Genomic DNA, 25,520 nt, shown 5'->3' with positions numbered 1-25,520 from the left:
GGCTCAGCACAACCTGTACTCTGTGCCCATTTCCACTGGAGGGGGTTTCGTCTGATGCGACTTCTTTCCCTGCCCGCCAGGCCAACTGTTTGCCGGCCGAGAGGGCCCGAGCCGTGGTGGATTCAGAAGCTCTGGCTCCTGTGGATGGAGCCCAGGGTGACCCCATTGCTGGTAAGAGCCTCTTTGCTAAGTCCAGCGCTGGTGGGGGGGGGAGGGCAGGTCCATTCCCTCCATCGGTTGCTTGCCAGAAGCTCCTTCAGCCCATCCAGGCTCCCCACTCAGGAGGACTCGCACAAACCTCAGTGGCTCTCTTCGTGCCCCAACCCACCTCCTGCTTAGTCAATCAATCCGGCCGACAGCTGCCTCTGTTTTGGGCTCCTTTGCAGACCCAGTGCTGGACACGGACATTCAAGAGCTTGCTAGCCTCACCGCAGGAGAAGGAGACATTGAGAACTTTGAGCGACTCTTCTCGAAGCTGAAGGAAATGAAAGGTAAACTCAGAGAATAACTTGGTTTTCTTGCAAATGTGCAAGGCAGAGCTGACTTTCAGAGTGCAACAGCCAGGTAGCTCTCCTCAGCCTGACCCCTCCACAAAGGAATGGAGGGAGAGGGTGGGAGGACAAGACGAATGCTGGGAAATGCAGTTTACTAGCAGTAACGTCTAGGAAGCAGGAGGAATGCAGCAGCCCAGCCCTGTGCTCTGGAGGCCTGCTGTGCTGTGCCGGCCTGCCTCCGGTTTCCTCTGCTTTTACAGGAGCAAGAAAGGAAAGCAGTAAGCTAGGAATCCATCCTTGCCTTCTGGCAACTGACATCAAGACAAAAATATTTGGGCATGTAACGCAAACCTGCTTCTGTCTCCCCCACTTACCTAGTTGAGTTTCGTGACTGGCATTTACCTGCCCTGAGCCTTGGGGGTTGCACAGGTTGGAAAACTGCCTAGAGAAGGAACAAGGAGTGACTTAGAATGTGTGATCAGAGGTGGTGACAGGAGTAGCTGAAGTTGCACCAATCGGTTCCTGCCGGACCACCGGCTGCTTTCAGCTTCTTTCAGGGCAGGCAGTTTCTGAGCAACAGACGGTCACGATCTGTCTGTCCTTTTCGTACCTTTGCACATAGTCTTTCTTTGCTCTAGCTAAAGGTGGCTTTTCTTTCCCTTTCATTCTCCAGAAAAGGCTGCCACCCTGCCTCGTGAACAAAGAAAGCTGCATGCCGAAAAGGTAAGATTTTGGAGTGGACATACCTTTTCTGAGCCCAAACCCAGGCAGATTCTGCTTAAAAGGTAAAGGTTCCCCCGCACATGCGTGCTAGTCGTTTCCGACTCTAGGGGCCGGTGCTCATCTCCATTTCAAAGCCGAAGAGCCAGCGCTTGTCCGAGGACGTCTCCGTGGTCATGTGGCCGGCATGACTAGGTGCCAAAGGCGCACGGAACGCTGTTACCTTCCCACCGGAGTGGTCCCTATTTTTCTACTTGCATTTTTCGTGCTTTCAACTGCTAGGTTGGCAGAAGCTGGGACGAGTAACAGGCGCTCACTCTGTTACGCGGCACTCGGGATTCGACCCGCCAAACTGCCGACCTTCCGATCGACAAGCTCAGCATCCTAACCCACTGAGCCACCACGTCCCTCAGATGCTGCTTACTAGCACCCTAGTATCTCACTGAGAGATTTCTAGCCCTTGCCCCTTCCCTTACCAGCTTCTCTCCAACCAAAGTCAGAATTATTCATGCTCCAGTTTTTGTGTCTCCAAGTTGCAGCTCCCAGGAAGAACTGGTGAAGTACTGATGTCCTCCTGGCTTAAGTTGAGATCTACCTGGAGGGAGCTTGTAGGGTGTTTTGTCTCCCACAGGTGTGTTTGCTTGACTTTTAGGTTACCAAAGCCTTCTGGATGGCCATCGGGGGAGACCAGGATGAGATTGAAGGCTCGTCTTCCGACGAGGGCAACTAAGGATGGGGGTTTGCAGACTGGAACGGGACTCTGGTTTTGAACATGTGACAGTGGTTGGCTGCCTCCATGAGACTTAGTTCATTCATGTTCTTCAGCATTGAAAGGTAGCTGCCTCCGTTGTCTCCTTGCCTGGATTTACCAACGGGACTGTGGACCTTCAAGTGAACAGAGCCTGTTCCCAATTAAAGGAGAAGCTGCACCGTGTCTTTGCGCCTGTGGTTTGAGATAGACCAAGCATGGTTCCATTTGCCTTCTAACTTGTCTTCATATCAAAATACAGACTGAAATCTGGAGGGGAATGTTTGTAGAAAGTTATCTGTTAGTTTAGGAATCTTGATGTCCCTAGACCCTTAAAAGGGGAGAAATACTGAAAAATGCAGCTTCTCTTGGCTCAACTTCATTTGGAATCAGATCTTGAATGCATGCTGTCTGTTTTGCCTGGACGTTGAATATGGATTAGCACGAGAAACATCTGAATGTCTCCTTTCAGCGGTAACTGAGAGGCTGTGTGCAATTCCCACCATGCTGGAAGGAGGCGATTTGTTTCAGTCTTTGGGAACAACAAAAGGAGGGTCTTCTTTGGGGAGGGGAGCATCTCTCTCTCTGGAAACCTGCAGCCAGGAAGGTTAGAATTCTACCAGGGGTCCCCAAGCCCAGCCCACCCAAGCAGTGCACAGCTCCCCTTGGGTGGCAGGCGTTCACGCGCAAAGCTCCATATTTGTGATTGGCAGTCATGCACGCCACTTGCACAAAGAGCTGCATGTGCTCACGTGCACGTCTTGACACTCACAGAGACCCATCATCTTACCCCCAACTCCCCGCCAAGCCACCACGCTGGAAAGGTGGTGGATTGCTACCTTATGCAGAAGCAGCAAGGCTGGACCTGTAGCAGGTGGCAGGCCCTGCAGGCTGTTTCCTGCAAAAGGCATGTAAATCTTGGGGCTCCCAATTAGCGTCAGAACGTGTGTGGTTTCAGCAGAACTGCTATCTGCTGTTGCTCTCAGGCCTGAAGCAGCCAGAGTCTAGTTACTGCGGCTGGAAACTGCACCATTGCAGCCTGCTGGGATCCCAGCATTCTGTGCAGTTCACACACTTTTTGCTGGAAGATGTGGCCCAGTCACCCAGCTCCATCCTGGTGCTCACAAGCTGCTTTGGGCTGTGGCTCCCATCCTCTGCAGCCATTAATCACGGGTTGGGTCGACTGAGTGGTGGTCCAGCCACGGATGGACCCTTTATTTGGTGTTGTGCTAGGATGAATAAAGTCTGCTGAAAACACAGACCGCTGTCTGGTTGGTTTGCATTCTGCCCTTCGAAGATCTGATGATGCAGCAATGTGGCCTCTGCAGGCAGAAACAAGAGCTTTGAGGGGCTGCCGAGTTTGGGACAGGCGAGCTTTTGAGGGGAAGGGACTGGCCATGGACGATGGGTACAGGTCCACTTGACAGCCAGGGGACCCAGCTGGGGAAAAAAGGTAAGCAGCTTCTTGCTAAACCTAAGGATGTGCCTCTTGCCTAACTTATCAACATTCACATTCCCCACCCACCCCCAGCTATACATCCCGGAAATCCCATTTGGCAAGGCCACCGTATCTGCAGAGGAACCTTTGGGGAAGAGAAAACTTGTAGTTCCACAGGGACCAGCATGGCCTGTCCTGACTGCTGCTATTCCCTAGCTGGATTCACATGATTTCTAAAACGGGAGAAGGATTCTCAAAAGTTTATTAGGAGGCAAAAAATATCCCAGAACTTGAAATTTCATGTAAAAAATAACAGGACATGGGTGTTACAAAGCTTTTAATAGAGATAAGCTAAAGGCCAAAGGCCAACAAGCAATATACAGCCATTACAAAACATCCGGTGAAGAACATATCTTAAGAGCTAGAGAGAAGCCCACTATTTCTCAAGAAACCAAGAGCTGAACTACTTCTAAGGTGGGAAGGAAACCTTGGCATACGTTGATGGTGCCAACCGCCTCATTGTATCAAGGGCTGCTAATGGAAAGAGAGGAGAGCAGAAAGAGGAAGGACACTTGCTTAGTATCCCTTTCGCTGCTAGAAGCCCGTCCCAACCTCAGCCCGTTTGAGGCACAAGGGCTCTTCTGCATGTGTAGAGCAGCTTTCCTCAACTGTTGGGGAACTGCCCTTTCTCGCTGCCCGACCTCTGTGACCTACAGCCCCAACCCAGCCGATGAGGGATCCTGTTTGCTGTCAGTCAGATTGGGGAGGCCCTCGGAGGGGAATGCTGCTCCTGCAGCCACCATTGTGCCCTAAGAGCGTTGGTTATCCAAGGCAACAGTGAAGCAGGTGAACAGGTGCAAGCCCAATCCAAAAGAAATTAAGTGCTTTGCTCCTGAGAAAAATGGATGGACCAAACTTTGTCTCTTGTTGTTTTATTGTCTGAATCTAATCTGTCAAATCTTTCCCCAACTCTTGAAGTTGAGAAGTATCTGAGGGAATCTGGCTACTACATTAGTTGCATAAATAAATACATACATAAAACCATGTTAAAACATTTTAACCACACCTTCCTAATGGAGGGGCTTCCAGCAGCCTCTTTTCTCCTAAAACCACCAACCAGCCCATTTTCAGTCTTTTTGTGAAGTGAGGATGCTGTTCCCAAGGGTCTGTAGAAAGCTCAACATGAAAACAATGCACACTGTGATTTGGCTTGTTATCATACAAGGGAAAAAAAAAGTTTTATCAAAGTCAGTAAAATCCCGAGTGCATCCTGGCCATCTGGACATGCCAGCCAGCAGCTGCAAAAGGTAAGAGAGTCCAGGTCAGCTCCTATCAATCCACTGAGGAGAGATGAAGGAGATTCCAGTCATAGGGTCGATGCTGCATCTAAGGTCCTGCACAAATTAAAAGTTGAGAAGCTGCATGGTTTGGCAAGCAGATGCATGCGCTCGCTGCATCACCTAACAGCATGGGGCAAGAGCTTCAGACTGAACGGGCCCAGCCCCAAAACAAGCTGTATGTGCCAGGGAGCCACAAAGGCACTGCCAGCAGATCGGCACCTGTGAATCCCAAGAGAGTTAGTTTCACCTGCTGCAAAGAAGAATTGGAGTGGCTCTCATCCAAGGCTTTAAATGCGGCACTTGGGGTGGCACACCACTGCCAAGGCCCAAGCATTAATGAAGCCAAGAATCACGTTTAGGAGAAGAGCAGCTGGCAGGGGAATTTCAAAGTTACTTTCAACCATCACCAAAAGCCCAGAGCATCTTCTCCAGAGCAAAAAATGGGCTCCAAGCTCCCCCAAACTTTATGAGCCTGAATCAATGTAAACCTGAAAGGGCGGGGGGGGGGACAGACAGGGAGACGTACATTGTTATCTTAACAATCCTATACTCTGCACAATATTGCCCAAGGCACTTCTTGTGCTCTTCTCACAGACATCTGGTCAGTAGAGCAAAACGTTTCTATCCAGGAATGCTTCCAGGTTCCTTTTAAAAATAGACTTGCACTGCTCAGGACCCAAATTTGTGAAGTAACCGAGTCTTTCTTTAAAGTGCAGCTCTAGATATCCCAATGAGGAGTTTTCAAGATTTTGGCACTTGTGTGAGTTTCATGTTGTATGGCTTTGTTTTGCAAATTTCCATTTCAAGTAGCAAGAAGCAGGTCAGATAAAAGTCTGCCCTGCAGCTTTTTAGCTGGCTTTTATCTGCAGAACAAGACTGGGTTCACCTATGTCTGTGCTATGTAATGCTTAATCACAGTTTGTTGACTGAACTATGATTGAGTAAGTTTGCAACTTAAGTTGAAGCAAAACATGATATGGCTTGGTGTAACCAATGCAGCCTGACACTAGCAGGTCCCACTCAAGTCCTAAAAGAGGTCAGATCCACACCTGAGCAACAGCTTACCTGACTTGATACCTGTTTCCCCGACTAATAAGCCCAGGAAGCTAGAACTGGATGCCTCTCTGCACCATTTCAGATTTCTTCCAGGCAATCTTTAACAAGGCACAAAGAACATTCCTAGCAGGTCTATGACTGCAGTTCGTGGAAAATTAAATGCACTTAAGTATATTGTATTTTATGGCGGTTCCTGGGCATTTAAAAATCTAATTTGAAACATCAATATAATACCAAACATCAATTTGAGAATATTTTTTCTGTTTATACTTGAATAGTCTACGTGAGTTCACATATACAGTGAAACTATGTTTTGTTGAATAAGCCACAATGGGTGGGTTTGCATATCCTAAACCAGCGCTTCCCAAACTTTTATCTTCATTACCCAAAACATCTTTTTCAGAAAGTCCTTATTTAAATGTCCCTCTTAGGTTCATGTGTTGTTATCAAAAGAAAACCACTTTAACCCAATTTGGGGTAATTTACCCAAGTTTGGGAAGCAACAATCAAATAAAGAACACTATGATTTAGCATAACCAACAAACACAATCTTAGGGTGGGATTTTTAATTTCACAAGATTATCTGGCTCACATAAGATCTTCTACAAGCATTCCCACTTTTATCTATAGGGCAAAGAGTTCAGTTGAAATTTTAAAAAGTTGAACTGCTTCTGAGAATTTTGCTGAACTATATTTCATGGGCATTTTGGTGGTCCGATGTCCCAGGCTGAATGAAGCAAGGTCTGCAACCTACAGAAAATGTCCCCTCGTCACTGAATGTAGAAATCGAGAGACATTTTCTAAAGAAACGTCTCCTGTTTGTGAAAATGCTGATCATGCCTCAGTTTTGCCCCATGCACGTGCCAGCAATGGAAAGGTTTATGGACAGGGAAATGATTTATCCAGTAGACTCATCACGGAGCACTGGATACAACAAGCAACTCTCGAGAAATAAAATCTGACTTGTGCAAAGTGACTAATATGCTGAATAAGAAAATATATATATCTATGTATTTAAAACTATCTTTTAAATTTTTCTTCACTGTTCATTTGCAGATTCACATGGGCTATCCATAATTTGTCCTTCCAGCAATGAATAAGTTATCAAAAAGAGAATATGTCTATGTGATTGATCCAGGAAAGCCACACCATCCAATTATAATTGGGTTGGATGACCAGATCCTTCAACGTAAAAAAGCCTTCTCAAACTAGTATAAAATGTAGTGTTTCAAAGAGAAAACCTGAAAAAAAGTGAATTCCCTGTGCCCCAAAATTAAGTTTTCACCATAAAGGACCTAGCTGGTCCAAAAGGCTAGGATGCTCAGAACTCCCAGAGACAATATGAGCTCGTACCCAGCATATCTGGAGGAAAACAGCAAGAGTTTTTCCCACTAAGCTAGAACACACCTATGGCTACTTGATTAAAGCTGTACAGAGCCCGGAGCAAAATATTTCATCCTGGGTGCCCAAAAAAATCTACACTGACCACATTTTTAAAAAAGCCTCCAAAAATGTCTTTGGATTGATCCGGCATTCCTCTGATACTGAAAGGTGAATTTAACCCTAAAAAACCCTCAATGGGGTTTCAGATGCTACTCCTGTATTACTCAGATTGAGAACAAGCCATTTTAAGGTCCTCCTTTTCCAAGCAACCTCCATCATTTTATGTGATGAGGCAGCCATTTCTGTTTCTGAAGGCCGACAAGATTAATACTCAACTTTAAACAATCTGTAAAGACATTAATCTGAAATTTAAATGTTATTTCTTGTCAGCATTCCCAAATATTTGCCAGTCAACCATGTTGAACAAACACAATTCATTCAATACAGTTATTCTTTACCATGAGGTGTCTCAAACTGTGTTCTTCAGTATTAATTTAGCTTTTCAGGTTTTAGTTAAAATCTGCTTAATTCGGAAGAAAAATAATGGAGTCTCAGCTTCTGGGGACTGGTTGCTAAGTTTTTTTTAAAGTCTTGAAACTCTAAAAACAGGTCCAAATTTCTGCACCATTCCAGATAGGTTGGTATGAACAACACTTACTTTTGAATCTAATCACAAAGACATCGCACGGAGATTTTGCCCTCACAATCAAGAAGCAATATTAACCAGATTTACTGGCCACTGTAGAACCCTTGCACACATACACACAGCCATACACAACTGCTTTGAAGAATAGTAAGCATGGCTCCAAGTATGTTTACATATGTTTGCTTAAAATCAAAATAGTAATAATTAAATCATCTTGGAGCCGTGCTGCGGTCAGGCTGTTCCGATTTTATGGATGGAAAAGATCCGATTTGGCAGATGAGTCAAATGACCAAAGAGATTCTACTGATGAAGAAGGCGCGTTAAGTTTCTCCTGGCTGACTTTGCTCCAGAACAGCTCTGGGTGTCTCTGTCTTCTTCCTTTCCAGCCGATGCTTTGACAGGCAGCTTTGGAAGCACGACTGGCAAATGTGCTTTTCCAGAGGTTTCTCCTTCTCGATGCGCAGAGGCTTTCAGAGGTTCTTGAGAAGACAGGACAGCACGGAGGAAGTGGCAAGTTCCAAGCAAGTCCCAAGGAGAAGCAATCTTAAAATGTGGACTGTAGGACGAGGGATGAGCTGGGGGCACTTGCCTTTGACACTGGAGGTCTTCGTTCTGAGATCATCAGAGTGTCAGTTCAAGAGACCATTTCCATGCACGAGATGAGGCAGCTCCTTTGGGGCCAGACATCTTCAATTAATGGCAGCTTATCAATCGGGGCTGCAGATGAGGAGGAAAATCCCCTCCTCCCCATGTTGGCAAAGGGTTGGCAGAGAAAAACATCCAATTGCCTAGGTGGATGCTCAACAAGAAACGTTAGGAGGTCTTGGTTTTTCTCCCCATGGCTGGTACTAAGTGGAAATTCTTGCATGAAGAGGTAGGAAGGAGGAAGGGCTAGGAGGAGACAGAACCATCTCCTTGCTCTGTAGCCTCCCAATAATTGCTGCCAAGTGCCACCCTGTCTTATAAAGCCCATCAGCCACAGCCTGCCTGTCCTAAATTAGAAATCCAAGCTGCCAATGGAGCCAAGGCTCTCCTCCAGTGGCCCACGTGGGACCCGCCTGGGCGTCTCAATGCTTGGAGTGGATCCTCTGAACACAGGAACACTTACGATGAAGTCTTTGCTCCTGTCCAGGAGGCCAAAACAAAACCTTTCGCTGAACAGAAGAGAAGGCCGGGCCTTGGAAGGACACAGCTGCTAACCTAAATGCTCATTTCCATTCCGTATTTTGTACATTGTCAGGGAAGAGGCTGACCTCTTTTGTCCCTACGCAAGATCTGACCCGATTCCACCGTCCGCATCCTTTAAGACACGCTGGAACAGCGGATGCTTGGCGAGCCCATCTGCGTCAAGACCTTGTCCAGCCACTGCAAGGGGCCGTTCAGGTGCAGCTCGATCCAGCAGGGAGTGCTTGTGACCGTCTGCCGTCTGGAAGGGAAACACAGAGAGGACGACTGTATCTCCACGAGAAGGTGAAGGGGAGGAGAGGACCAGGGCAGAAACCCAGGATCGGTTCTCTTCCTCCTGATCAGCAGAAGCAGATCGATCTGTCGGATGAGGCCGGGCAGGCCAAGAAGCAGGCCCAGCATGGTGCTCCTTATTGTGGTTAGGCAACAGGATAGAAAGGTGAGAGCCCATCCTAGTTTCCCTTGATCCCAGCTTATGCTGAACAAAATCAAGATGGGGTTTTTGAGTCCATCTCTGATGCTTTCCTCTTTGGAAATGCTTCTGATTCTGAGGATTTGGAGCCTTTTCTGCTAGGACCCCCTCAAGACCTGGCCCATTTTTTCCCTAATCTCAAAATTAGCTCTTCCCAGCTCCTGGGAAGGAGGAGGGAGGTCTGTGCCAGATTCCAAGCACCTCTGCCACCGGCTCCAAGGATTGCACATCTCGACAGGGTCGGCAAGGACCTTGGCGATCATCTAATCCTGTCTTCTGCCCACTGGAGAAGTCCCTGCTTGCTCCCTGGGGCAACCTAGCCAAAGCGGGCTATCTTAGAGCCCCTTGCTCTGCTTCTGTTGATCAGGGAGAACAGCGCATCCTGCTAAGTGGAAGAGGGAGAGAGTCACATGTGGGAAAAGACCAGACAGGGGGACCCTTCCCTGCCCATCTCCCACTTCATTAAACTTGGGAGTGCGGTGTGGGAATTAAAAGATGCGAGATTTATGATAGATAAAAGCCAGGTCTTCTTGACACCCCGTACATTGGCTGTTCTCGGATGCTGTGATGGCAGCCGTGCAAATGGTTTTAAGAGGCATTTGCACCAAGTCCAGGCCACTGTCTTGATGACCACTGACCACCTCAGGAATCACCCGCAGCATTCCTTGAATACCAGCACCAATAGATGAGGAAGCCCATCGCCTTCCTGTTCTGCTTCCTGAAAAACCAGGCTGGTGTTAGCCCCCCAGCCTGGCCCAGCCTGGGAAGAGCCCCTGGTGAGAGGGAGGCCGCTGGCCGGCCACGCTTAGCCAGGTGTGTCCTCCCCCCGCTGGGCAAGAGGACCCACGCACCCGGCTGTGAGACTCCATGAGACCTGGAGCCCAAAGTCCCTCAGAAGGGAAATGGGGTGCTCCCAAACCCTGAGCCTGCCGTGGTCCAAGAGAGGAGAGAGAGACCCCACCCAGCATCCTTAACCAGAGGAGAGCAAAAGCTGCTCTATTCCGAAGGCAGAGGCCGCTCTGCCCCAGTGACCCCTTCAAAGACACATGGAGAAGAAAGGCGCAAGGGTGGGGGGGGGGGAGAAGCAGCTCTGGCAGGGCTGGAGACCAAGGGATACAAGGCCCTCCTGACCCCTGCTTAACGTGCAGCCCGGCGCCAGTTGCAATGCACAAGCACAGAACGTGCTCCGGCCGGCTGTCTCTTCTCAGTGACTGAGGCCGGCCAGCCCCACCCAAGGTGGCGGCAGCAGCAGCAGCAGCGGCGGCAGAAGCAGCAGCAGCAGCGTGCACATCTGGAGCTCATTAGACACCCTGGCCATTGGCCAAGGCCCAAAGCAGCCTGAGCAGGGAGCAAGCCAACTGCAAAACAAGATGTACTCCAGACATCTGGAGGAGCTGGGAGAGGTCATGTGAGAGGTCTGGGCGCCCACTCCCTCCCCGGCCCCCATGGAAAGCAGCCCCCTGAAAGCCGCAGCTGCTGCCCGTTCCCAGGAGCTCATGGGAGCAGGGCCAGGATTGCCGCCCACCCCCCAGCAGAGGCACTTTCTTTCTGAGGTCTTTGCAGAGGGCCTAGTCTTGGTTCTGTGCCTCCCCCCACCTTGGTACAAGCCAGGCCATTCCTCCGCCCCCCCCTTCCCACCTGGGGTCTCCTCCCAACCCTGCAGAAACCTTCCTGCCCTTCCAGTGGCTAAAGGGCCATCGCAGAGAGAGAAAACACCCAGCGCTCCGAGCAGCAGCCTTGATGTCCCGCATCTGGGGACTGCAGGCCTCAGGAAAGCTCCCCCACGTACAGGTAGTCCTCAACTTACGACCCCAAGTGAGCCCAAACCTTTCGTTGCTAAGCGAAATATTTGTTAAGTGAGTTTTGCCCCATTTTACGACTCTTCTTGCCACACTTGTTAAGTGAATCAATGCATTTGTTAAGTTAGTAACGTGGTTAAGTGAATCTGGCTTCCCCATTGACTTTGCTGGTCAGAAGGTCACAAAACTGAATTGCATGACCCAGGGGACACGGAGCCGTCGTAAATGTGAGTGAATGGCCAAGCCTCTGAATTTTGATCCAGCGACCCTGGGAGGCTGCAACGGTTGGGTGGAAAACGGCTCAAGGTCACTTTTTTTCAGTGCTGCTATAACTTTGAACAGTCACTTAATGAACCGTCATAACTTGAGGACTACCCGTACTTCTGGGCCTCCCACAGCTGCTCCCCCCTTTCCCAGGCGAAATGCTGACCTGTACTCGGCCCCCCAGCCTTTGACAAAGCTCATCCGGATGGTACACATGCGCGTCAGCTGGTAGACGGCCTCGAAGCCCTGGTTGACCGACTGAGCCAGGAGAGCGGCAAATTCCTGGTTGTTAAATATCTTCAAGTTACACCCTGTGCACGACAGAGAACGGACACAACAAGAGGACCAACATTAGCAGGTTTTCCCCAATAGCATCACCTTGTGTGCCCTTGTGTCCTTCAGCAGCTCACCACAGACAAGACACAACACTGCCGGAGGCCTTCAAGGTTGGTGAAACAGACACACAAAACTCTAGGATTGAAAAAAGAAAGATGAAAGTCTCTTTATTTTCTCCGGCTAAAAAGCAGGCAACCTTCTTTCCTATTAAATAACCAATCAATGTTTACAATGTAAGATTTGTGTAGCTCCAAGATACACATTAGTATTTGCTCTAGTAGCAGGAAAGGACACTGTACAGATAAATACCAGAGAGCTACGATGTCATAATATATCAATTTGGTAAGTTGCTGGGTTAATAAAACTGTTAAGAGGCCACCTTGGACATCAAACAGAAATCTTAATGATTATGAATTTTAGATATTCACCAAGGTCAGAGGTTATCAGAAGAACAGATAAACTTTTAAATCTTTTATTTTGTAAAAATAAATCAAATCTGTTTTGTGCTTATGTAAATGGAAAGCAAAAATCCATCACATCTGGTGAGTTTCATCTTAGAAATGGCTGGAATAAAGATTTTTTTTTAAAAAAAATGAAGAAGTAGGAGGTTGACGATGTAGGATTTACTTTTATGGAATCTATGCTGGCAAAGGTTAGGGCATTCCTCACTGTGCCTAGTTCTTTTCTCTTAATTGCTTGATTGATCTCTGTAACCAATTTCCATGGAAGAGCTATTAAGCCGACCAACCTATAATTTTGTGATCTCACTACATCCTTTTTAAAAATTGGTGTTGCATTTTCTGATGCATCTGTGCAGTTTTTGCTGCAGCAGTGTAGAAGGTTCAGCAAGATCAACATTGCAGACCATTGTAAGCTGAGGTTTCCCTGTGTAAGTAATCCTGTAAATTAAAATAGATCTTTCTTTGGGGACCGTCCTCCCCTTCTTCCTGGACTGGGCTGAAATTAATACGCAATGGGTGGTAAAAATCCCCCGCTGAGCCCCAACAGCGAAGCAGTCAGTAGAAAATGTCTTCTCCCAATCTAATTTCTTCCTTTGGCCCCCCCAACCATGGTCTTCATTCAATCTCCCTTCCATACCAGTTTTTTGCACACAGGGCCAGCTGCTTGCTAAAAGGCCTGTAAAAAATAATCAGAGCTCAAAACAGATAGTGCAGGGAAGCCAGAAAATGGAATCGTCAAGCCCAGTCTAATTCTGGCCTTACAAATAACAGTTGGGAGGGACCTCGGAGGACTTCCGGCCCCTGCTCAAGCAGGAGACCCTAGACCACTCTGGACAAGTGGTTGTCCAATCTTTTCTTAAAAGCCCCCACAACTTCTGAAGGCAATCTCTTCCATTGGTTGATTGCTCTCGCCGTTAAGAAATTCCTCCTTCCTTCTAGGTTGCTTCTCTCCTTGGTGAGTGAGTTTCCACCCGTTGCTTCTTCTCCTGCCCTCAGGTGCTTTGGAGAATAGCTTGACCCCCTCCTCTTCTTTGGGGCAGCCCCTTAGATACTGGAACTCCGCCATCATGTCTCCCCGTGTCTTTCTCTTCATTAAACTGGACATACCCAATTCCAGCAACCGTTCCCTATATGTTTTAGCCTCCAGTCCCCCGATCATCTTTGTCGCTCTTCTCTGCACTCTTTCTACAGTCTCAACGTCTTTTTTACATCATGCTGACCAAAACCGGACGCCGGATGCCAAGTGTGGCCTTACCAAGGCGTTGTAAAGTGGTATTAACACTTCACGTGATCTTGATTCTGTCCCTCTGTTCATGCAGCCTAGGCCTGTCTTGGCTTTTTGGGCCTTGACTGCAGATCAGCAGGTCCTGCCTGCCACTTTCCAGATTTGGTTCTGAAAAGTAACCGGAGCTGCTGATCTGCAATCAAGGCCAGAGTTACACTGGCACGGAAGAGCAAGAGACACAACATTCCTGGGTTAACACATACACACGCATTCACAAACACACAGGCAGCCCTTTTGGAAATTAACCACAAAAATGTTTGTGATCACAGTTCATGAGGTCTGGAGCACAAGACTTTCCTCAAATCAGCATTTCTAACACTTTCCTAGCTTTTTAAATCCCAACAGACAACAAGCTTTCAAGTACATTTTCAGTCATAAGACCAAGTGTGTTAAAATATTCAAGGCAAGCTGTTTCTTTTTTCTAAATTAGTAACTCATCAAGCTTTTCACAAATAAAATAAATAAAAAATAAAAAGTAGTGAAAAGTAGAGTTCAACACATAACTTTGAGAAAGAAAAAAGCGTTTCTACTGAACTAAAACTGTTCTATTTATTACTGTTGGGATCTGTAAAATGGTTGAATACAGGCAGACCTTGAGTTACAATGCCAGGTGACCACAGTGCTTGGCAACAGCAATCCAGGCAGTCCCAGTGGCCATGTGGGTCATTAAACAGAAGCAGTGAGAAATCCCTTCTTAATTTAAAATAGTCGCTGAATGAATGGTCATAACTTGAGGACTGCTTTGCTACTTTAATGATCATCATCTAAAGTGTTAATGTCATCTGGAATAGAAATGACTACTTATCTAATTCATCAGCACAGACAACCTCTGACCTTGGGGACTTAACCAAGAAATCCCAAAATTACTTAGTGGCTGAAACTATCTTCTTAAAGTGGAAAGAGATGGCCAGTTCAAACTGAGCTTCCTTCATGGAAGCTGTTCAGATTGGATGTGTGTCATGAAGCCAATAGTAGCATTTGGCCTTTTTAGAGTTCCTTTTTTTTAATCCCATTTATATCCCGCCCTTCTCTGAAGACTCAGGGTGGCTTACAATCTAAGAAGCACAAACCAATGTGCTTAGCAGTAGCCTTCATTCTATGTATATGCCTGCTTATTAGGGTTTTCGCCCCCCCCCCCAAGCGGCATTTTACAAAGTCAGCTTAATTGCCCCCAACAATCTGGGTCCTCATTTTACCTACCTCGGAAGGATGGAAGGCTGAGTCAACCTTGAGCCTGGTGGGATGCGAACCTGCACTAATTGCAGGCAGCTGGTGTTACTTAAGGAGGCATTAGCCCACTGCTCCACCAAGGCTCTTGAGTCCAGCTAACCAAATATTCTAAGGAACATTTTGAGCTATGTCAGAATACAGAGATTAATTGCAAGGGGAAAAAAAGCAGTGTGTTATGTAGAGGTGAGTGTGTGTGTACATGTGTTGACTGCAGTGCCAATATATCTGAAGGACACCAATTGGATAACTATGGCAAATCTATGAGCTGAAGACTTCAATTCCCAGAATTCCTATCTTCTCTGAATTGAAGTCCACAAGTTCAAAGAAGAGCAACTAAGATGATCAGGGGCCCGGAAACTAAAACATATGAAGAACAACTATGGGATTGGGGTCTGGCTAGTCTAAGGAAAAGAAGAAATAGGGGAGACATGATAGCAGTGTTCCAGTGCCTGAGGGACTGCCACAAGGCAGAGGGGGCCAGTCACAACTGTCAGGTCAGCAGTCTTCCCCATGATTGTGATTCCTACTAAACCAGACTGAGAGACAATTTAAAGGCTCAGGAACCCTTTGCAGGTGTTATGGCTTAATTAGCTGATTAGAGTGGGACACTTTGAGTCTAGAATGTTGCACCTTTTCACAATATTCTAATTTTCTGAGATTGTGGATTTGGGGTTTTCATGAGCTGTAAGCCATAATCATCACAATTATGACAAATCACAGCTTGAACTATCTTGCTTTGCATGTAATGAATCTATCTCATATATTAGTTTCCCCTTTTAAGTTGCATTACTGAAATAAATGAACTTTTGCACGATATTCTAATATTTCGAGTTTCACCTGTATTCTCCAAAGCACCTGAAAGCAGAACAAGACGCAACGGATGGAAACTAGTCAAGGAGAGAAGCAACCTAGAACTAAGGAGAAACTTCCTGACAGTTAGAACAATTAACCAGTGGAACAACCTGCCTCCAGAAGTGGTGAATGCTCCAACACTGGAAGTTTTTAAGAAGAGACTGGACAGCCATTTGCCTGAAATGGTATAGGGTTTCCTGCCTGAGCAGGGGGTTGGACTAGATGACCTCCAAGGTCACGTCCAACTTATTATTATTATTATTATAACCTCCAAGGTCCCTTCCAGCTGTATTCTATTCTATTCTATTCTATTCTATTCTATTCTATTCTATTCTATTCTATTCTATTCTATTCTATTCTATTCTATTCTATTCTATTCTATTCTATTCTATTCTATTCTTCTTATTCTAGTTGTAAAGTTACCAGTGGCCAACCTAATCTAACTCCAGTGCATGCAAAAAACCTTCTAATTCTCCATCACATCTACCAACAGAGCTATCAACTAGTTTAGACTGATCCAAAAAGGAGATGAATGCAAATTGTTTTGCAAAATTGGATAAGGTCTTCCAGAAAACCCAAGTTCTTGAAAAGCTGAATCTTGAATCTTGTTTCAACATGCCAGTATGGACTTTAAGAACAACACTGCCTCAAATCTCAAGAGGCAACAAATTAGGGGGAGGGGAAGGAAGAGAGAGAGGGAGAATCTCCCATGGAAATCCTGCTGTGGTTCTCAACTGCAGAGACTCACTGCCACAGAGTCCTCTGGGCCAACTCACTGGACAGAAGTGGCAGAGAAAGACATAAAATTCAAAGGGAAACAGAGTCAAAATGAATTACCTGGTGGTATCTTGCACACGGTAGCTGGGTGCCAGCCATAGCGCTGATTGCAGTTGGGGGACTGGACAAATATGGCACTGTCACTAAGGCACTCGGCAAAAACTTCCCCTCCAATGTAATACAGCCTCACTCCTCTCCCTAGAAGATGGGTTCAGCATCAGGACAGCAAAGAATACAAAATTCAATCTCTCTTTGAAAGCCCCTCAGGACTCCTTTGGGTCTCCCTCCCATCCCTGGCAGCAAGAGGCACGGAAAATCTTTGCATCCTTCTTCCAAAAAGCAACTTGCGTGGTGCTCTGTAACATATTTCGATGGCTAAATGTCTATGGAAATTCTCAGTCATCCAGGTCATGGTTGTCCCAAAGTTGTTTTTCCAAAAGGCAGCTGGACCTTCTTGAAAACATCCAGAAGTTAAGAAGTTTCTTGAATGAGAGCTGAAACATTTTCAAGGAAAAACCAAGAAAATCCACTTGGCTTTTGGAAAAGCACCTTTGGAATATCTTGATGGCCACGCAGTGAGAAGGCTGGGCTGAATTACCCATCCTGGGTCGCCAAGTAAGTTTCACAGGAGGAGAAATTGGAATCTGGACAGAATTTGACCCACTGCATCCCAGGGATGAGCAGTTTGATGCTTCTCAGGAATTTACGGCTTCAGTTCTCACCAATGGGGCTAAAGGCTGATGGGAAATGTAGCCTTGAAACATTTGGAATGCACCTTCCCTCTGCTGTAGCCACTACCACATGTCTTAGGCCATAAATTGCTTTCTAATAAGTCAGCCCTCTTTTCTGTAGTCTCCAGGAAGAGGCGCTGATGGAAATTCAATTATTTAAAAGGTCCCAAACTGAGGAAATCACTATAGCTGGAATAAAGTTTGTTTGGGGTTTTTTGGATTCTCCAAAGCATGGCAACTAGTTCTATTTAATTCCCTCTGTTCATTGACTCCAAGAAATCGCTGCCTGCTGGGGGAAAAAGTTATGATTTGTTAACGTATCTCAAAAAGAGCACCACTAAGAAATACAACTTTTTCAAAATTGGATAGATTTGATAGATGAATTTGTAAAGTTGTGGCTCTCATCCTGTGGAAGAGTCCAGCTTTCCATTTTTGTTGGTGAGAGAGCCAGATGTAACAAACGGAGTTAAAGAGCGTGCCTGTGTGAAGATCACAGAAAAGTTGATGCCTTCCAAACATTAAGTTTATTATATAAACAAGAAAGATAATAAAACCAGATGGCCTTGTGTAATTAAATATGCAGCATCACTGAGTCAGGAGTGGGGAACTATGGCCCTTTATGACCCTGGACTTCAACTCCCAGAATTCCTGAGCCAGCATGGCTCATGAAGTCCACAGGTCCTAAAAGGGCCATAGTTCTCCACCCCTGACTTAAGGCAAGCAAAGAAGCTGTGTGTGTCCTAAAGGCTAAACTCTCCTGGCCAAGTCCCTTTCCAGCCCCCTCCGCCAAAGGCACAGCAATGAAGGCTACCAATGTGCCGCCGGGTGAGCTCCACTGCTGCATTGCGGTTGACATTGGAAAGCAGGCCGAGGCAGAAGCGCTCTGAATTTGAGGGGTCCGTGAAACCATCCACGGTCATTGAGGGCTGAGAAGCGTGGAATGTCTCTCCCACTCGCTGGTTGAGCTCATAATAGGAAATGGAGCACCAGAAGGCTGGTTCACAATAGGTGACTGGCTGGAGATCTGCAAGAAACAGGTGGAGAGGATAACGTTTGCTTCTTCTCACATGTACAGTTTTGCCAGCTGCTTAAAAATGTGTACAGGTAGTCCTCGGTTTATAAGTATAATGTGTACAGGTAGTCAGAATAACAGAATAGCAGAGTCGGAAGGGTCCTTGGAGATCTTCTAGTCTGATCCCTTGCTCAGGCAGAAAACCCTATAACATTTCAGACAAATGGCTGTCCAGTCTCTTCCAGTGATGGAGCATGGACAACTTCTGAAGGCAAGCTGTTCCACTGGTTTATTGTTCTCACTGTTAGGAAATTTCTTCTTAGTTCTAGGTTGCTTCTCTCCTTGATTAGTTTTCATCCATTGTTTCTTGTCCTGCCTTCAGGTGCTTTGGAGAACAAGTTGACCCCCCTCTTCTTTGTGGCAGCCCCTCAAATATTGGAAGACTGATGTCAAGTCACCCCTGGTCCTTCTTTTCACTAGGCTAGACATGCCCAGTTCCTGCAAAGGTTCTTCATATGTTTTAGCTTCCAGTCCCCTAATCATCTTTGATGCTCTTCTTTGCACTCTTTCTAGAGTCTCAGAGATTGGACAACCATTTGTCTGAAATGGTATAGGGCAGAGGTAGGCAACCTTGGCTCATGACTCGTGGACTTCAACTCCCAGAATTCCTGAGCCAGCATGGCTCAGCTTGGAAACCTCTCCCTTTTCCCTCAGCGTGGCTGGCTCAGGAATTATGGGAGTTGAAGTCCACGAGTCATAAAAGAGCCAACGTTGCCTACCCCTGGTATAGGGTTTCCTGCTTGAGCAGGGGGCTGGTCTAGAAGACCTCCAAGGTCCCTTTAACTCTTTTCTGTTATTCTGTTAACTAACATAAAGGTATGGTAGCAAAACAGGTAGTAAAATCAGCCGTGACTCACTTAACTGCCTTGCTTAGCAAAGGAAATTCTGGTCCCAATTGAGGTTTTAAGCTGAGGATTGCCTGTATTCCTAGTTCTTCTAAGAGTCTTGTAAGATACAGGAGGAAGAAGAATTGCAGTATAAGCAATGATTTTGCCTATGACATGCTATAGTTCCACAGGCATTCCTCAATCAATACATGCTCTCCAGGTGACCAAATCATGTCGAATAATAAACCACCATTTTGGGTTTACATTATGCTTTCAAATATAAAATACAGCACTTGGTTTGCAAATTGTAACAGCCAGAAACACACAAATTGTGAGGTCAAAACCAAGTAACCTTCTGGCTTCTTATTAGCTGTGTGCAGAATTTACTAGTCCTGGAAAAGGACTGAGAAAGTCACAAATGCTGTGCACAGTGGCATGGGAAAGGTGTGTCTATGTGTGTCAGAAAATCAAAAACCACAATAGCACAACCAACCACTCCTTCAGTATGTGCACTATCACATGCAGAAGTAGAGAAGCTTTAGTCACATTGCAGTGGCCACCATTTTGATGTATCTGACCTCTATCCAAAGAAGTGCTGGTCGTTCAACGTCATTCCAAGACATGGAAGGTTACAGCCAGCCGATGATGCAGTTTGGACCTGCTGCAACATTGCAGTGTGACGGTGCATGCCAAGTTTGTCTGAGAATAATTTTTACCAAAGACTTTGGCGATAATTGCTACTAATTAGAATAGACATATAAAAAGGTGGTGGATCAGCCCGGAAGTCCAGCTTTTGCTCCTACCCTGTCCAATAGCAATAGCACTTATATACTGCTTCATAGTGGTTTACAGAGTCAGCATATTTCCCCGTCCCCCCCCCCCAAACAATCTGTGTCTTTATTTGATTGACCTCGGAAGGATGGAAGCCTGATCGAACTCCTGGCAGCCAGCAGAATTAGCCTGCAATACTGCATTCTAACCCCTGCGCCACCAGGGCTCACAACTTTGGGAAGATGAGACCAAGGACCTTCCAGCAAAATCTATGAGTTTTCTGTGCCCGAAGCAAGAGGCAAATGGCTGCTGATGCTATGGAAAGACATTTGATGGCCAGCCACGGATCAGCTTTGTTCTCCATTGGTTGGCATCATTTTCTTTGAAAGCCATCTAAGGTGTCAGCTGACACCATATTTTGGGGTAACGAATTCCTTAGTTTAAGTCTGCATTGTGTAAAGAATGTCAATGCATCTGTTTTGAATCCACCACTCCTAAAATTTCATTGAATGACCCAACATGGGGTTGAAACACTGAAGATGACAACAGCTTCCAGATTTGTCAATAAATGCAACCAAATGCTGGATGAGGCACTTGGACTGCAGTCCCAGAGAGGTCGAGTGGGCAGCACCTCCAAGCCAAGCTGAGTTGAGGGAAACGTTACGTGTGTCGGTGAGCCTCTTGATGTTGACAAGAACGAGCTAAACACCACAAGACATTTGTTACTTAAATCATATTCATGCAAGATTCAAGAGCTGGCTAGTGGCCGCACATCTGTTTTCTCAATCAGGAATCAAAATAGTTTTGGAGAGAATGGGAAATGGTCTCAGAAAGAATTGCTTCCTTAGGATATGTGTGTACACTCATCTTGCCCCAAAGAGAAACAGGTGGCAGTACTTCAAGACAAAATGCAACCTGAGAAATTTATTAACTGGGAATGAAAGAGGAATCAGAATGCTAAATTTTGAGATTTTCTTCACAATAGTTCCTAATTAAAGCCATCCTCTTCTGCCGTGCCCTCCTTCTCTCGGCCTTCACCTCCTAGGGAAAAATCAAAGGCTCCACATCGTGGGATGCTTACCCAGATTACTGTGTGCAGGAGACATTGGATTTGGAGATAAATTTGGAGAACCTGGCGGGGCAAAAGGAAATTCAATTAGTAATTGTGAGACAGAATGTGATTTGGATCACACAATGCACTAATCCAAAGTTTGCATATTGTGATCTGTTGAATAAACCACAGGAATTGTCATCACATGCTAAGCCAAAGCGTTTTGGGCAATGTACAAATTGGCTTAGTTTGAAGTGTGAGTCTTACTAACTTCAAGGAAATTCTATGTTTCAGTTCTAGTATCCAAAAAAGTGATCTGAAATGCTGTTGCTTCCTTTGGTGTGTCCAGATTGCTCTAGACTCTGCCACCTCCTCTTATTTAGCCTTGTGACAGGAAGAAAACAACTTTAACAAGGTTCTTTTTGCCATTTGCCAAACAAATTCAAGAAATATCTGCCTCATTCTATTTATGGACTTCTCCACTTTTTATCTGGAAACTGAAGATGGCAAAGATGGAACTAAACTGGGAGACAAGCAGAATTGGGTTTTATACTCTCATTCAGTCATTTCTGATTATAAAAGTTATTTTAGGTAGATTTGTCATGTTTCGTGGCTTATATCAACAGCACCATGCCATTATCCCCAGCCGTCAGCTGCAACTCTTTCAGGCTAATAAAAGGGCCATCCAAGAGTTGAGGAAGCTGATCAAGCCCTGTTCCATGTGCGTCTCCTCCCTGCTTGGCTGGCACTGAACCCAGGACTATCGCCTTCCTTGTCAGCTGCAGCAGCAGCAGGAAAAATGATTCCTGGGCAGAGAAGGAGAGAATGATCCAAAGGGGGGGGAGGTGGTGGGAGGAGGTAAGATCACAAAGACCAGGAAGAGGGAGGAGAAAGGGATCCTCTCAGGGATGGGATGAGTTTTCAAGACCTGGCAAGAGAGGAGTTGCAAGCGCAGAGAGTAACTCCTTTAACCCCACAAAATCATTCCAGTTGTAATTTACCTGCATCTAAACTGTGATTCATTTGATGGTCACTGGTTTCTCCATCCTCGCTCAGATATCCGGGAGGGGGTGTCTCTGAAGAGGGGGGAGGAAAATTAAAACAGAGTGTCATGGTTCAGATAGATGAAACTGTTTAAAAGAACTTCCAAGGCAAACATTTCTTCCCTAAAGAAACATTTTATTTAGGAAACAAAATATTGGTATGTACACAGGTGAACCCAAGACTAAAAATCCCCTCCCTCTGGTTACAAAGTTTCAATTGCAATTCCCACCCCAAACTGCTATCATAAATCACATTCACCAATTGTTGCAAAACTGGGGTTCTCCTCCCCACTCTCCAGCCCACCAAAATGTTATCAGCACTGACCTTGGTTCTCACACATGTGAATTGTTTTGGCTAACTGAGAACTACACATCCCCCCCTTCCTCCTTCATCTAAAATCTCTAAATGAAAATGTGGCAACGAAGACAAAATGAAAATGGCTTCAGTTCGGTTTGTCACATCATTGACATAAAGCTTTACAAAAAATGCATCATTCTCAACAGCAGTGAACTGTTTGACAGACTTCCAGTCTGCTTTTCTATTCAGTTGAGGTCCCAAGATAGGCCAACCAAAATCCAAATGCCAAGGTGAAAGCATGACTCAAAACTAATAAAAATGTTAACAAATTATTAAAAGCCTGGCAAGGGAGATGCCTTTTGACTGCTTTTCTAAGAGGAGAAAAAGTCAGGAGAGCTCCGGGAGGGATCTGCAGCCTGGGACCAGCAGGAGAAGGTCTCCTCCTCCTCCTCCTCCTCCGAGGGGAGACGTGTCCTTGCCTGCAAAGTGAAATGGTTAGGGAGACCCAAAAGATGAGCACAAAAGAGTAAACAATTCTGATCGAGGTTTGACTTTGCAAAACTTTAAAAAAGGGAAAGAGGAGGGCTTTATAACCCAATTCTTTCCTACAGCCTGGTTGTGAAATAAGCGGTCAAGGCTTCTCACCCACCACAGAGTAGCGGAGGTAGAGCCCAGGGTCAGCGATGGAAAGAAATTGAATTGGGAGTGTTGGTAACCAGACAGCGGCCCTGGAGCAGGAAGTCCATCCAAAGGGAGGAAGGTCTCTCAATATTTTTCAAAGGACCCTCCTCTTAATTAGCAGGGTAAGGGCGGGATATAAATGGAATTAAAATAAATAAATAAAATAAATAAAACATAGCAAGGGGGGGGAGGGAGAGAGAGAGACAGAGAGAGAGGCCATTTTTCTTCTCTGCCTGCTGCCTGTGAGAAGACCTGAATCCCTCGGTGCCAAAGTACAGGTAGGGTCCTGGGACTGGAAAGGAAGCCCCTTCCCATCCTCTCTTCTTCCTAGGGATGCCATACCCGGAATGTAGTTGCTCTGAGGTTCGATGCCAGCTGGGAAATTTGTGTTCTCAGGAATGGAATGGCTGTAATCGTCGAGTGGAGGGAATTCGGCTGGAATTTCCGCATGACGTGGGACCAAAACTGGAGGTAATACTGAGGACAAAAGCAGCCAGTCACAAATGCAGCCAACTTTAAGGCTTCCAGGTTTCTGAATGAGACCCCTACGTACTCATCCCTTCCCTAGGGGCTCCTGGGTTGGCCCTACCTGGTGTTTCCACTCTTTGGTAGTGATATGGATTCACACAGACTTCATCCTTCTTCATGTTGAATGCGTATTCACACATTTCCATGGCGCGCAGCTCATGGTGGCTATGAAGGTCTGGCCACCGCCAAAGCCGGCAATAGATGACGTGTGGGAGACCCTTTCGATGGGAGACCTGCAGCCGGCCATCCAGTGACCTGAATTTGGAGGAAAAAAACACTGATGGAGACAAGGCTTGGCTGGAAGGTCTTCGTCTGCCATTAAAAAGATAAGAAGGACTACTTGCAAGAAAGAGTAGGGTCTTAGGATCGTCCGTGATCTTATTCTCAAGAAACCACCTCACCACAACCAACCCTAGAGCAAAGTTACCTGAGGTTTATTGGAGGTTTATTGGAGGATGAGGTTTCCACCCCATCCCAAAGCTACAGGGCCTTTTTATATGTTTTGATTTGTAAATTTATCAAGCAAAATGAAAACAATTCAACCGGAAAATGCAAACAGACAAAAACAACATATAATAGTGATAAAAGTAAAATAAAGCTTAACAAAAAACCTCATACAGTATTAATATACAACTACCTTAGACCTTTAATAAGTTATTAAATCTGAGCTTTTTATAATATAAAGACAATTTTTAAAAAAACAGCAAAGAATATGTCTCTTGAATCCCCTTGTTGACACTGCAGTTTTGATTTCTTTATACCTCCACAGGATGACTCTCTAAGCTGACCTAAAAAAGTCAAACTTCTTCATAAATTACCAAAACATGTATTTTTGGACTTTTATTCACCATCATGTTTACATCAGAATTGCCAATGGCCAGTGCCAGCATGGCCTGAAAACGCCCACCATGGACCTGGAAGCCAATGCCAACAACAACATAACCCAACAGCCCCTCCCCCTACTTCACCATTTCCTTACTGCCACACACGGAGTCTCTCTGGCTCACCCACTCTGCATTTGGGCAGAAGGGATGCCAACTGGCATAGCTTCCCATGCCGGTGGTTGATTGGCAACTTCCGTTTCCCTGCTCAGGAAAGGATACAGGAGACCATGGTGGTCCAGTTTTAGCAATGCTGCTTCCTGTGGCAAAAGGGGATGTTCCTCCCAGAAACTAAAAGCAAACCACACAAATATCCCAACATCTCCTCTTCTTGTGTTGTGTTGTGTCTAGGGAAGGAGAGATCTGGAAAAACAAGGCCTCCCTGCCATGCACAATGGAGCTTGTGTGGTTATAGTGGAGTGTTCTTCAAGAAGCATGGGCTGAATCTTTAGGTAGATGGTAGGTAGGTACAGTAGGTGGGTGGGTGGAGGGAGGGAGGGAGGGGGAGAGAGAGAGAGATGACAGTCAGGGAGAGGGTTCCTTTGGGGCAAACTGGGAAGTAACAAGGGTTCACCAGTTTCCAGAGACAGAATTCCAAGCCAACCAGGCAGTGTCCCTAATATCAGCCTTGGTCTCAGGCTGTTTTATGAAATAGCTTCCTTAGCAACTGGATGCCAGCTTCTTGATCCAAAAGACTCCAGTTCTCTCGGCCCTTCTGTAGCATTCTTAAGGCTGCAGGATGAGGAATCTCACTTGGGTCTCTGATGGTCAGAAGATGGAGTTTCAATCCTGGATGAAGGAGGACCAGAGAATGCTAATTCTCCTTGAAAACAACCTGGCTGTCCTAGAGCTTAGCGTTCTGCTACCAAGCAGAGGACAAAGAACTAAATAAGCCTGCAGGGTTCAGGCCAGAACGTCTTCCTGAAGGGGCAGGGGGGAAATTGGAGAGAGGGAGGGAGAGGGAAATAGAAATAGAAAGGAAGGAAGGAAGGTAGAGAAAGAAAGAAAGAAAGAAAGAAAGAAAGAAAGAAAGAAAGAAAGAAAGAAAGAAAGAAAGAAAGAAAGAAAGAAAGAAAGAAAGGTGGGTGGGAGGGAGGGAGAGAAGGAGGGAGGGAAAAAAGAAGGGAGGGAGGGAGGAAAGAAGGAAGGAA

General features: G+C 46.0%; 2 protein-coding genes across 2 annotated transcripts in view; one reads left to right on the top strand and one right to left on the bottom strand.

The window, feature by feature from the left end:
- The window catches only part of AAGAB (alpha and gamma adaptin binding protein), a 35,465-nt gene extending 32,227 nt beyond the window's left edge, over positions 1-3,238 (top strand). The window contains exons 7-10 of the mRNA XM_081337306.1: positions 81-171; positions 387-491; positions 1,168-1,217; positions 1,867-3,238. Of these exons, the coding sequence (XP_081193432.1) occupies positions 81-171; positions 387-491; positions 1,168-1,217; positions 1,867-1,944 (324 nt within the window). The 3' untranslated portion in view covers positions 1,945-3,238. The remainder of the gene's footprint in view (positions 1-80; positions 172-386; positions 492-1,167; positions 1,218-1,866) is intronic.
- A 488-nt stretch (positions 3,239-3,726) lies between these two features.
- SMAD3 (SMAD family member 3) overlaps positions 3,727-25,520 on the bottom strand; it is a 64,977-nt gene continuing 43,183 nt past the window's right edge. The window contains exons 2-9 of the mRNA XM_081337299.1: positions 23,550-23,743; positions 23,303-23,437; positions 21,940-22,014; positions 20,969-21,019; positions 18,029-18,241; positions 16,547-16,684; positions 11,712-11,856; positions 3,727-9,251 (exon numbers count right to left, since the gene is read on the bottom strand). Coding sequence (XP_081193425.1) covers positions 9,128-9,251; positions 11,712-11,856; positions 16,547-16,684; positions 18,029-18,241; positions 20,969-21,019; positions 21,940-22,014; positions 23,303-23,437; positions 23,550-23,743 — 1,075 coding nt within the window. The 3' untranslated portion in view covers positions 3,727-9,127. The remainder of the gene's footprint in view (positions 9,252-11,711; positions 11,857-16,546; positions 16,685-18,028; positions 18,242-20,968; positions 21,020-21,939; positions 22,015-23,302; positions 23,438-23,549; positions 23,744-25,520) is intronic.

The sequence above is a fragment of the Vipera berus genome (assembly GCF_964194415.1).
Source record: "Vipera berus genome assembly, chromosome: 12".
NCBI lineage: Eukaryota > Metazoa > Chordata > Lepidosauria > Squamata > Viperidae > Vipera > Vipera berus.
The sequence above is the reverse complement of the archived record's forward strand: the minus strand, read 5'-3'. Positions and strand labels throughout refer to the sequence as shown.